Source organism: Magnolia sinica, chromosome 19, assembly GCF_029962835.1.
Source record: "Magnolia sinica isolate HGM2019 chromosome 19, MsV1, whole genome shotgun sequence".
NCBI lineage: Eukaryota > Viridiplantae > Streptophyta > Magnoliopsida > Magnoliales > Magnoliaceae > Magnolia > Magnolia sinica.
Window position 1 is genome coordinate 48079587 of NC_080591.1, and position 13401 is coordinate 48092987.

At 39.8% G+C, this 13401-nt stretch overlaps 1 protein-coding gene across 2 annotated transcripts in view; it reads right to left on the bottom strand.

Moving 5' to 3' along the window:
- LOC131235328 (mRNA-decapping enzyme-like protein) overlaps positions 1-12722 on the bottom strand; it is a 33815-nt gene extending 21093 nt beyond the window's left edge. For both annotated transcript variants that reach the window (XM_058232466.1, XM_058232465.1), the window contains exons 1-4: positions 12412-12722; positions 12263-12303; positions 7927-7976; positions 1018-1162 (exon numbers count right to left, since the gene is read on the bottom strand). In XM_058232466.1, the coding sequence (XP_058088449.1) occupies positions 1018-1162; positions 7927-7976; positions 12263-12303; positions 12412-12588 (413 nt within the window). In that variant the 5' untranslated portion in view covers positions 12589-12722. The remainder of the gene's footprint in view (positions 1-1017; positions 1163-7926; positions 7977-12262; positions 12304-12411) is intronic.
- Between the last annotated feature and the right edge of the window lie 679 nt (positions 12723-13401).

Genomic DNA, 13401 nt, shown 5'->3' on the forward strand with positions numbered 1-13401 from the left:
ACCACAAAAACAATTAGTTAAGCAGGGATTTGTCAGCAAATTAGAGACAGGGCCTTCTTGATGGTTCAAAACTAATTTTGATGGATGCTCCTTTGGCAACCCCAGGCTGGCAGGGGGGCTTGGGACAGTGTGTGATAGTAGAGGGATTTTACTGCTTTTTTTCTTTTCTTTTTTTCTGTTTTTTGTGTGCCCGATTGGCATATACGACTCAAATTATGCAGAAGGGATGTTAGCACTGCAAGCGTTAAGGGTGTCAATTAGATTTCAATTCATCACAATAATTGCTGAAGAGATTCCTCAAATACAATTCCGTGGGTGCACATGAAGTACCCTGGAAGGTGGTTAGCTTAGAGGAAATGGTTGATTTGGTTAGCAATCGCCAGGTGGTATTTTCCAAGGTTAATAGGAAGGCAAATGGCAGAGCCAATTATCTAGCAAAGGACAAAATTTTATTCTTTCAGTTGTGAACAGGAGAGAATTCCCCTTATCATACTATAAGTCTCTATTTTCGCCTTGTAGCTTGTTTTCTGTGTGTTTTCTTATTAACAAACATCTATCCTACAAATAATAACTGACGTTAGGAAGGCATTATGGCCCTTTGGAAAGAGCTCAAAGGAAAGTGATCAACTGGATACTTGACTACATAATGAGTTAATCACATTGTCATTGAGGCTCCTAATCACATTGTCATTGAGGCTCCTTAATTATCATCTCAGCTACACCTACAGTTGCATGAGCATCAAGTGGACAGAAAAAAAATTCAGGCGCAGGAGCAGGGATGCGTCTATTTCAAAGAGCTAGCAAGTATAAACAGCTCGGAAGCAGGAGTTCCAAGTCCGAAAAGTGATTCCAAGTAGAAGCAGCTCCTAAGAGCATCAGCCGGTGAGTATCAACCTGACGGTGACCCCCCTAAAATTCTGTCATGTCATTCACTATTACAGAAACCGTATGCATAAAGCTATGAACTTAAATGGCAAATGCTATAAATTGCAATGGCATAACTTAAATGGTCTATACCTGCTGAAAAGGTTTGCAACCTCTTCACATTCACGAGAATTGTAAAACCAAATACCATTAACTTCTTGAGCTGCATTCCGGTACAATAAATATGGAACTTGGACTTCATATTCAAAATCTCCCAAGAGATTCTCGACCAGATTGTCTGTTTATATGAACATGTTAAGATTTCTTGGTCAAACAAGCAAGCAAACAAATCCTAGATGCATAGAGATACAGGACGCATGCGATTGAAATACACCACAGTTGAAGCAGCCAATGCAATACCTAAAATTGAAATTCCAATACATTGCATGCCAAGTATTCAAACAAAACGTATGGTAAATTTTGAGATGCGTCCCACAAAGAATCTAGGTACAAATACAATGTTTGAGTCAATGTTGTAAAAACTAAACCACGGAGAGATGGAAGTTGCTAGTATGTTTTTCTGCAATCCAACCACAATTCTGACTAATTGACCGATCAACTTTTCATTGAAGGTTTCACCAATAAAAATCATCATTATCATATCATCTAAGCCTTGTCCCAAGTAATTGGAGCCGGATACATGAATATTGTTCCACCATTCCACTCTATAGAGGCTAGTGATGCAGGACAACTAACCCCTTGCTCTAAAAGCAAGAATTGATAGAGCATGGTGAATCAATCCCTTTATCTCATAGCCCAGGCCCCAGATCCCATGGGTTAGCTCCTCGGCCGAACCACCATCATGAGCACAACTTCACATAGGTTCCGCCTCACACAAGTGGGGCTTGCCTCACACAAGCCACCCGCCTCATACGGGCCACCCACCCCGAGTGTGCCCCTGCATCCTATAAGCCACCCCACTCGAGCCTGGTGTGAAAATGCCCATACCTTAATCACCCCCGGTGATGAATCTCGAACACGAGAGCTCCCGCTCTAATACCACTTTAATGCAAGACAACTAACCACTTACTCTAAAAGCTCGAACTAATAGAGCGTGGTGAATCAATCCATTTATCTCATAGCCCAAGCCCCACATACAATGGGTTAAGTCATTAATCGAACCCCCCTCACGGGCCCCACATCACACGAGCCACCCGCCTCACACAGGCCACCCACCTCAAGTGTGCCCCTGCATCGCACGGGCCACTTCACTTGAGCCTGGTGTGAAAATGCCCCTGCATTAATTAGACCATATGTCATTAAGTCTTTTCTTATTACATCCATCCACATCCTTTTGGGCCTTCCCCTAGCCCTTTTAGAGCCATTAATGTGTACCAACTTACTCCCAACTGGTATAGTTCTTGGTCTCCATGCACATGATCGAACCCATTTAAATCTACTTTCCGTAATCTCATTACCTATTGGTGCTACTCCTAAGTTACCTCGAATACATTTATTTCTATTTCATCCTTCCTCGTCTTGCTGCTCATTCATATCAACATCCTCATTTCAGCTACAGTAATCCTATGACATGTTGTTCCTTAACTGACCAACATTTCGTTGAAACTAAAATGCAGTCATTTAGGTTCCTTTTTTCCTTTTTGAAAGGCAAAGAAATTTTTAATAAAGAAAATCTGGGAAACTTCTCGGTCAACAATCTTGACTAATTTCTCATTATCGCCCCTATTGTTCTTTGTTCTAGGCCTAGCCTAGCTAATTTTAAATCCTTTATAATCCCTCCATAAATCTAGCTTTGTGTTTACGCAAACAAAACTATGTTATCTGCAATAAAAAGATTCAAAACTATTTCACTTGCAAACAACATAGACTCGCTTCCTACAAATGCCTCGTTAATTTGTCTGTAACCAATGCAAAAAGGTACGGGTTCAGATGCCAACTCCTGGTGCAACCCTACAATAATTGGGAACTAACTTGTCTCTCCACTAGTGGTCCTCACATTTGTTATTGCTCCCTCATACATATCCTTAATCATGTCAATATGTCCTTTAAAAACCCATTTTCTTTTCCAACAACCACCAAATTAACTCTCCAAGGACCCTATTGTGTGCTTTCTTTAAGTTAATAAAGACCGTGTAGAGATCACACCTCTTCTTCCTATATTTCTCCATCAATTGTCAAAGTAGAAAAATTGCTTCAGTGGTAGAACTCCCAGGCATGAAAACAAAATGATTTTCTAATACATTCGTCCCATGCCTTGGTCTTTGCTCAATCACTCTATCCTAAAGTTTCATAATATAGTTCATAAGTTTAATCCCACAAAAGTTACTGCAACATTGCAAGCCTCCTTTATTCTTATAAATAGGTACCACTATACTTTTCCTCCATTCATTTGGCATTTTCTTTGATCTCACAATCTTGTTTAACAACTTATTAAGCAAGATAACCTAGCATGTCCCATAGATTTCCAAACCTCTATTGGTATACGATCCAGTCCAAGGGCCTTACTTGTTTTCATCTTTCCTAAAGCTTCTTTCACCTCACATATCCTAATCTTATGGAAGTATCTATGGTCTCTAAAATTATTTGGATTTATGGTTCCTTTTATCCCTATGCTCTCAGAGTTTTCATTGATCTCATTGTCTTTTACTAGTACCCTTTGGTCATCACTTTTAATGCATCTAATGTGATCTAGGTTCCTACCCCTTCATCTCTCTCATTTTTTGCATCTTTGAAGACATCTTTCTCACCTTCACTTGTCTCCAATCTATTGTAAAGATCAGCATACACCTTACACTTAGCCTCACTAACTACTTTCTCAGCGATTTGGAAAGCAGGAAGCAGGAACAGGTCTGGGAAATCATCATCATCATTCTCATAATTGTCTTGGCATTTCTTCCACCAATTTGGGTACAACCTTCAAACAGTACATTGGGAAAATGATGCAATCAAGTCCAGATCCCATACAATGAGATGACATGAGTAGGCCCCATTTATCATACACGTAGAAAATAACAAAAATTTAGTTGCATTCTAATATTAGCCGCATTATCATGAATTAAAAGCACTATGCAACAATCTTACGGTTGCACACATCCATATAGTTGTGTATAGAATCCCTCGTATGCATGTTAGTTCTAGAGTTTGCTAGAAGCATTTCCTCATTTATTTTTTCTATATTTAGCAAGATCAGATTCTTTTCTAGGATTAGGATCAGATTTGAATATGGAAAGACATGTATGCATGGTTATATAGCTTCTTGGCCATATATAAGAGACAGTTTATGAAGAATATCTTGAAATAAAACAGAATTTTTTTTTGTGTTTCTGCAATGAGAATACCTTCTCTATTGGTATGATGCCATTAGAAACCTAGAGTGTGGTGCCTTTACCTAGTTATCCTTCCTTTACCTTCTTATGCTAAGAAATATGGTATGTAGCTTCATAAAACCTGATCAGTCTCTTTTCTTCTAATTGCATCATTTTTGGTATCACAGTAGGGTTTTCTTGGGAGATTTTTTTCTCTCTGTTTTCCTTGCACTCAAATCTTAAACCGTGCTGCAAGCCTATCTCCTTTAGTCCTATTTCATGCTAAATTCCAGGTGTACTATATCCTACAACCCCAAAATTACTACAGCCCGTTAGATCTGAAAACCAATCAACCTTACACCTAAAGCCCGATCCAAGCTCGAATTGTTAATCTCAATGGCCCCCTACATCAGTCAGTCCATTAAACAGTCCCTAAACTGTCCATAACCTCAACAGCCTTCAAATCTGTCACCTCTCAGCCAGCCCAATGTCTCGCAAATCAGGCCTATAACAGCCCCATACCAACCCTTATTTTAACTTAATCTCTGTGCACAAATCTGTCCCTAAACTGTCAACCAACACTCTGCCCCAAGCAGCCAATATGGCCATCAAGTGAACCTAAAATCATCCTCCATCTGTCCTAACTTCAGTCTCAAAAAAATCCAGAATTTGTCTATCCCCAAGGACCATATACCAGTACATATCAGTCCATGGTACTAACCAAATTCCAACAGCCAGCACCATACCCCAATCATAAACTCACTTGCATTAGCCCACACCCATACCCCAAGTGTATCAAGTACTTTATGCCCAAGAGAGGGACTTCTTATGGTCCTATAATGGAGGGAGGAAACCAAAATGATGCACTCATTATCGAAACAATGAAATTTCCATACCCGAACTGCAAGAATGGACGAAAAACATACCCACACGAATAATGAAATAGAGAGGAATGAATAACTTCAGGGAGGACCAAAAATCCCCTCCTATAGGCTTTCAGTTATACCTGTCCCCTAAGTTTATTTGCATTCCAGCAAGACCCTTGTTTTTGGGAAACTGTCCTTAACACCATTACATTGAAAAACCCAGCTAGGGACTAATGCTTTTTTTAATCTATTTCCAATCATACCCTCCTTTTCAAGGACTGCGCTATCCTGCGCACACCAAGGCCTGATTTGTGCTAACTGATCACCACGTGAGGCAGACATGGATCAGATCCACCCCGTCCATCCAGTGCACCATCACTTTTTACCAAGGATCCTAAAGGCCAGTCAAGTCGAAGACTTAGGTGGACTACACTATACGCAAAAGTGTAAAATCATGTCTAAAACTTTAAATCCATGTGGTGTCGCCCACAGCAGTCTTTGAATTTCATGATTTTCAGCGAATCCATTCGTCCTAGTGTGGCATGTCAAATGACTGGATTGGATGTCATATACACACCATGGTGGACCCCACAATTTGAATGATTTTAATGGTGGGACTTCCCATCTCAATTGTTTCCTGTGTTGTAGCCAAACTGAGTGTTGAATAGGCCTGATTTTTGGGCCCCGGTCCAAACACAGTGCAGCTGCACCCGACAGACAGGGTGGATCTCATCCACATCAAGTCGTTTTGCCCACGTCTGAGAAAGTAATACCCCTGTATCCATGTGAAGGTCCCACAAGCATTTACAGTTTTCGAACTATGCTAGCATGACTACGTGGAGTCCTGGGCGTGCCTACAACTAACCGAGCATCACGTGGGGGGAACGTGCATGAGATCCATGTCATCCATCAGGTGCGTGCCTCTGTTCACCTTGGAAGCAGAAAAAAAAATGGTAGGTTCAAAGGCCGCATCATAAGGAAGATTGGGATGGGACGCCCACCATTAGTTGTGACAAGGCCCACCATGGTGTATTTACGCCAACCACTCCATTAATATGACTCTTCTCGCCAACTGGAAGTCACGCTCCAAAACTTCATACTACTCTAAGACTCAGGTAGACCACACAACGAGCTGAATTTCAAAGTTTTGGGCGGGTTTTAGACAGTTTCCTGCTGGTGAGGCCTGCCTGAGTTTTGGATTAGTGTAATTCTTGGGATCAAGGCCTAACATGAAGTGGTGCACCTGATGGATAGGTGGATCTCATCCACAAGTATTACATCCACGTCAGCGAATAATCACGCCCCCGTATGACTAAGTGGAACCATGCAAGCTCTTCATTCTGATAGCTGCATTTAAATGAGTTCATTTGATACTACGGCTCTATATGGCGCTTGATACACAAGCACTTAGAAATTGCTAACAAGGCTTACATTCACTCACATTAAACCGACCCAAATATGTGAATTATTGTCACAAACTCAAAGACCCAAAATCAGATTGGTTGAGCAATCCTATCCCCTGATTACTGGACAATGGTTTGTCGAAATATTACTATTGTTTTTTTTTAGATTTATAATTGGCCAATAAATGTTCCACTTCCAATAAAAATTCCACCAATCGATAGTCAGCACATGTGCACCCAGTACATGGTCCAGATGCAGCACGTGCACCGCCACACCTGTACAAGTCTTGGATGACACACATGTCAAGTTGGTGTGAGATTATTCTCTCTCCCAGTCCCATCACTTTTATCTATGATTCTTATGATTCTTTAGGAAGGTATAATTGGGACATAGACAAAAAGTCAAAAAGGATTCTGGGTTGGTATGGGCTACGGATGGGTAAGGTTTTCAGAAGGGGGGGAGGGGCTCTTCCGGAATGAAAATAAAAGTAGGTGGCAGTTGCTACCAAAAACTTATGGTAGGGGCAACTTTTTTGAAACCTCATTCTTACGGAAACTTAAATGGAACCTCACATAACTCAGAAAATGCAAAGCCTTCTACATCATAGAACCAGTGTTTTAAATATATCGACGATATCGACCAATACGTCCCACGATATTTCTTGTATCCCACCTGTGCGATACGAAATACACAAGTTGTGGGATATATCCCACATGTTCGATCCAATAAGCATTTTTTATTTTCAATCATTTTTTCTGTAAATTATGTTGAATCAATGTTGAATTGTTACAAATCCATGTTTTTTCATGTTTTGCATGAAATATCATGGATTGAGAGCCTCAATTTTGAGATTTGGAGGAGAAGGACCGAGTTGCGAAAATTTGAAGAAAAAAATAAAATTTTCCCAATTTCTCGCAAATCGGTTGCAATCTTTGTCTCCAAACATAAAATCAAGCATGTAACCTAATTTAGTGATTCTTCTTTTGCTTTTGAATGTATTGCTCGTGTTTCCACACGTGTTCTTACATTTATAAATTATATGAATAAACTTTGAATATACTTGCATCAATTCAATTAGACAATAAATAGATTAGGACACCATATAAAGAAAACATATTATGTGCACTTGTTTTTTGTAATGTTTTGATTTGTGAGTGTGTATTGATGTCTTTTTTAACAATCACTGGAATTTCATTGAAAAATTCGACCCATTTCCAATGTTTCCCCATGTTTCCAACAACAACAATAAATTACGCAATACAACCGCTATATCCCATGCGATAACCAATACGTGTCCATATCCCAAGGGTGCGATACGTAACGCAATACCGATATTTCGAACACCACATAGAACAACCCCTTTTATAAGCCCTAAAACAACACCCGAAAATCTCTATGAATCTCTAATTAAGACTTTTCAACTATTAGATCAATCTAATAAGATACAAAATAGCAGAAATGCGAACCTGTGTTACGTCGGTTCATGACAATGAACTGGAATCGTGGCTGAGTGTTCCTGCAACACCATGCATTCTTCATCAAATTACATTAGTCCAAATAAATCTTTGCCAGCAGAGCAACAACAGCATAGAAACAAAATCATCATCATCATCGGCTAAGCCCTGTCCCAGCTACTTGGGGTTAGCAACACAAATGATGTTCTGCTATTCCACTCTATCAAGGATAGTATCCTCAGGTCAACAAGTCTTTCCTAACCACCTCCCCACACATCCTTTCGGGCCATCCCCTTGCCCTTTAAGCCTTCAACATATAAAATAAAAATAGAAACAGAAAATTATCAAAACATATATAGAAAGTTGAACTTAAAAAGATAGCGAAACAAAATTATCACCAAAAAAAAAATTTTAAAAAAAAAAAAAAACTTGCAATACGATCTAGATTCCTTGAGTACTGATGGAGAAGAGCTAGAGTCGCTAGACTACTATGTGAGATCACTAAATTGCAAAACTGTGCTAGAAGCCAATCTACAGCATGTGGTTTACACGTGCATCCATGCAGCTAAAGTGGGCCCAAGAACCCCTCATGTGGGTCTTGTAAGATGAGGAAAAAGAAGAGAAAAAAATAAGGTTGAAGAGGTGGATCAATTGACCCCCTATGACGATGTTGACAATAGTCGGGTCCACACATGACACATGACCATTAGGTACAAACATTGAGAGGTTTGGCCATTGACTTGTTCTAGAATTCGTCTATCAAGGTGATTTTGTGAAGCATCTAGTTAATTTGGAACAGAGAATATTTTCAAGGAAATCAAAATCAGTGGATATGATTGCTGAGAAAAAAATTAACTCATCCTTAGAATGGAGCAAGACTAACAAGGTTCTGTTGGGACTCCATGCCTCTTATTAAAAACATTGGTCAGAGGATATCTAGTATATACAGCAGCTCAAGGCCATTGTGAGGCACATCCTGCAAGTCCAATTTCTTAAGTCCTGGAGATTCCTTTTGTCAATTTTTGAAGGTTTTTTTTTTCCTCTAGTCGCTAGTTCTTTTTCCCCCCATCTGTGTCATGGCCTAGCTTGTTGGCATTGTAGTATTGTTGTTCTCTTTTCTTTTCTAGCATTAATAATATTTAACCATATTTGAATTTAGAAATTTATGGATGGTTATTTGTTGGTAGGTAGCTTTCCAAATTAACGTATAGTAGGGAGAAAGTTATCTTTGTGATTGTGTTCACAGAAGTTACAAAAAAAAAAGTTGGTTTGATACTTGATTAGCAAGTTTTGTTAATCTATCAAAGGATCATATCCTCAGTTACCATAGGTCATCACATCTTCTCTTACTACCTCTGCACACGTTCATCAGGCCTTCCCCTTGCCTTTTTTATATCCTTCTACTTGAACAAACTCACTGCTCTTGATCTCCATTGCACATGGCCAAACCATCTAAGTCTACTTTCTCTCATCTTATTACCTATTGGTGAATCTTCTAAGTTCCCTTGAATGCATTCATTTCTAATTCCATCCTTCCTCATCTTACGACCCATCCATCTCAATATCCTCATTTCATGTATGTCCATTCTATGAAGATGTTGCTCCTTGATTGCCTAGCATTATGTCCCATAAAGCATAGCTGGCCTATTATCCTAAAAAATCTCCCCTTCAAGTTCATTAGCATGTGACAATAACATAAAAGTAAAACTCCAAAGGCACATCTCTACTTCATCCTCCTAGTTCTAATTCTATGAGCAAATCCTTGTCAATCTCTCCCATGAATTCTCAACATAAGATATCGAAAATGGTCATTTTTTGGGTACTTTGTGGTCAGCAATCTTATTAATTTCATGTTTTCACTCTTGTCATTACCAAGATTGTATTCCATATACTCTGTTTTAGTCCAACTGATTTTAGAACCATCGGATTCTAAAGCATCCCCATATAGTTATAGCTTTGCATTTATCCTCTCCCTTGTCTCGTCAATAAAAACGATGTTATTTGCAAAGAACACACACCATGGAACATCTTCCTGTGAATGCCTCATCAAACTTCTCCATAACCAATGGCTTCAAATTTGTATTGCGTTAGTTCTAGGAAGACGTTTAGTCATAAGCATTTATACAAAATTTAAACCTTTTGAGATGTAATAGGTTTTGGAGATGTTTGACTCTTTGGTAGTAAGCTTTTACAAGAGTTTTATAAGTGGAAAGTTAGGTTTTGGAATTATTAGGTGGTTATAGATAAAGGCCATAAGGAAGTTGCAAATGTGGGAGATTTTTTATTCCTTTTTGAGTTCTTTATCCTGGCTTTCTGCTACAAGGCAAAATTATCCACCCCCTACAATCTATCATTCTCTCCTTTTGTTTTCTAGAATTGTTTCAGTGTGTTGTGGAATCCATTGAGAGGATTCATCTCTATTATATTCTTGATGCCAGAGGAGATGCCTGAGATGGCGATTGAAGTTCAGGTTGTGGATTGGGATTTTTCCATAATAAAGTAGAAAAGTAGATATTCTAGAACTAACCACAACTTCATACCAAAGAATTGTTCCATCAGCTGTCACCATTGAATGACCTTTTCTTCTTAAAGATTTAAATGAGCTTTTGAATATATGAAGATTACATGTATGTGTGCGTGGAAGATTCTGGATGAATGGACCTAGGGGTTTGTTGGCTATGCTTCCACTTGGTTGGATATATCACAAGTGCAAATAGAGTCATTGAGGATAAGTGAAAATATTGACATTGGAGAAGGTGAAAAAGGCGAGCAAGGCAAAATTCCCAAGGGGAGATTATGACCAACTATTTTTTGGGCTTGTTTGGATTTGTGGAAAGCATGACAAAGGAAATGTTGTTTCTCAGGAAACCTTGTTTTCTAGAAATTGTGGGAAACGAAACTTTGTTTTCCATGTTTGTTTTTAAGTAAGATTTTTTTAGAAAATTTGAGGCCCGTTTCCAAATTTATTGTTTGGTAAGACAGCTTTTCCTGAGAAAATTTTCCTGATAATTATTGGCACGTCCCAAATTAACATGCGACACATATGGGATGCTTCAATATGGATGATGGTAAATGTGGGTGCTTAAGCTTAATGGCAACATACATAAAACATAAGGAGTGCTCGAAGTTGTATGGTGGCACATGTGACACAAGCGACAGATTTGTACATTTGATGGTAGTATATGTGCATGTTGGCACATTGGCACGTGTGGCATGTTGGCAAATTGGCATGTTGTTACGTGTGGCATACATGGAGCGACTAAAGATGGAAAATGGCACGTGTGGGGTAGGGGCACATGTGGGGCACTAGCGAAAGATGGATAGTGGCACATGTCCAACGCAACAGAAGATGGACAATGGAAAGTTGGCACACATGAGGCGCTTTGTACATGTGGACCCAAGTGACAATGGATGGTGGCACATGTGCGACACAACAGAAGATTGACAATGGAAAGTTAGCACATGCAAAATATTTGAGGCATTTTGTACATGCAGGGCCCAAGTGAAGATAGATGGTAGCAGAAGTGGCATAGTGGCACAGTAGATGGACTGTGGAACATTAGCACATGTGGGCTGATTAGAGAATAGAGATAGATGGTGGCACACGTGTGTCTGAGAAATTCATTTTCTTCAATTGTGGGGAAATGCAGAAAAGGTGTTTCCCACAAATCCCAATGAAAAAAATCTTCATAAACAATAGAAAATTAGTTACATGGGCATGGTGTTTCCTTTCATTTCCATGAATCCAAACAGGCCCTTAAGCAATACCATTCCTCCTAAAATTCGAGTTCTCATTTTCTAACACACACCACTGAGGCTCTTAGACCGACTTGGCCTGTTATAACAATATAAACAGCAGAAACCATATGTAATCTTTATTTTTATATTTCTGTTCAACAATAAAAATGTCTCGGTGAAGTATAAGGATATTTATGTTCTAATAATTTTAACAGCCAAATCATAAAAACGACTTAATAGGGTCGCAGGACTCAATAATCCCATCGCATGATGCCATACATGTGGAACCCACTGTTAAAAGTGATCAGCGGAGGGTGCCCCAAACATCCTCCAGATAGGAAGATCCTAAACCTCGGAACCTTTGAACAATGGCGTACAATTACCAAGTAAGTCATACAGCAGCGATCCAGATCGAGCAAAAAATTAGGACCTTCCAATCTGTCAAATTTCCAGGGCATCCCCAGCCCACAATGGAGCCAATCAGATCAGCGTTCCAGATCGCTGAACTAATGGCCTCGCGTGCACAAAATCCTGCAATTGCCAAGGCTTGAGGACTGGAAAAAAAAAAAGTCCTCTTACAAGGAATTAAAAAATAAAAATAATAACTCACCTTTTGACAACGAAGAGTGATCCCTCGACATCCTTGCGACTCTGCACGAGAAATTGATGAAAAGAGAAGGAACGGAATCAGAACACAGCCATGAGACAAATGGGGAGAAATTGGATATGGAATTGAGATGGAGAGAATAGAGATCTGACCCATTGATTGAGGTCGATATTGAATTCGTAGAAGGTGACGTGAGCCGCGGTGATGAGGATCTCTTCGACGAAGGGATCAATGCGCTGGAGCACCGTTAGATTCAGGACCTTGGTGCTCTCCTGATCCAGATTCGGCATCAGCTTCCCTCCGCCGTTGTTCTGAGACGATGATGACATCTTCGTCTTCCCTCCTTCCCTTCCCTTCTTCTTCTCCAAACCTCAGAGAAAGTAAAAAACCCTAACCCTAACGAGCAAGGAATTAGATATTTCCTATTTCCGTTCATGCGAGGATGGAGAAGAGGGTAGTGGGTTTCTCATCCCAATTCATACTGGTGGTTTCATTTTTGCCTCTGTCGCGACTGAGGATCCAGCCTGATTCGCCGCCCACCGGGGTCCACATGTTGAGATGGCCACGTGATTTGAACCGTCCATATTCTTGTTAGTAACACAAACAAGCTAGTTTCTCGACATTGCATTTCACTGATAATCCTAACCTTTCATTTTTAGAATTGTATGCAATCCCTTGAGATTTTCCATTTCATTGTTCTAAAATTCATCTACGGTTAGTTATGGTCACAACCATCCTTTCAGTGTAAAATTTTCTAGAATAGATCATATACAGAGACCCCACGAGATTGACGGTTTCGATCGTCAGAGAACATAGCATGCGGACGCTAGTAGTGGCGATGCACGCTGAATTATGACCCGCAACAGAGACAAAACGAACTCCGTACTACTTTACAGAGAGGGACCAGACTGTTATGTTGAACTTGAAAAATGGTGGAGGCTCATTCTCCTCGAATGAGGAACTCATGGACACCAATCCAGACCGTCCAAATTGTCGTTGGTCCTACTGTGGATCGAGCATATATATTACAACTTTGCATTTAATGGCTGCCAAATGGACAGCCATTAAAAGTAAAATAGTGAGTGAGCCAAAATTTATCAATGCAGTTTTTAAATTATATCCAGCCATGGGGGCGCGGTTTG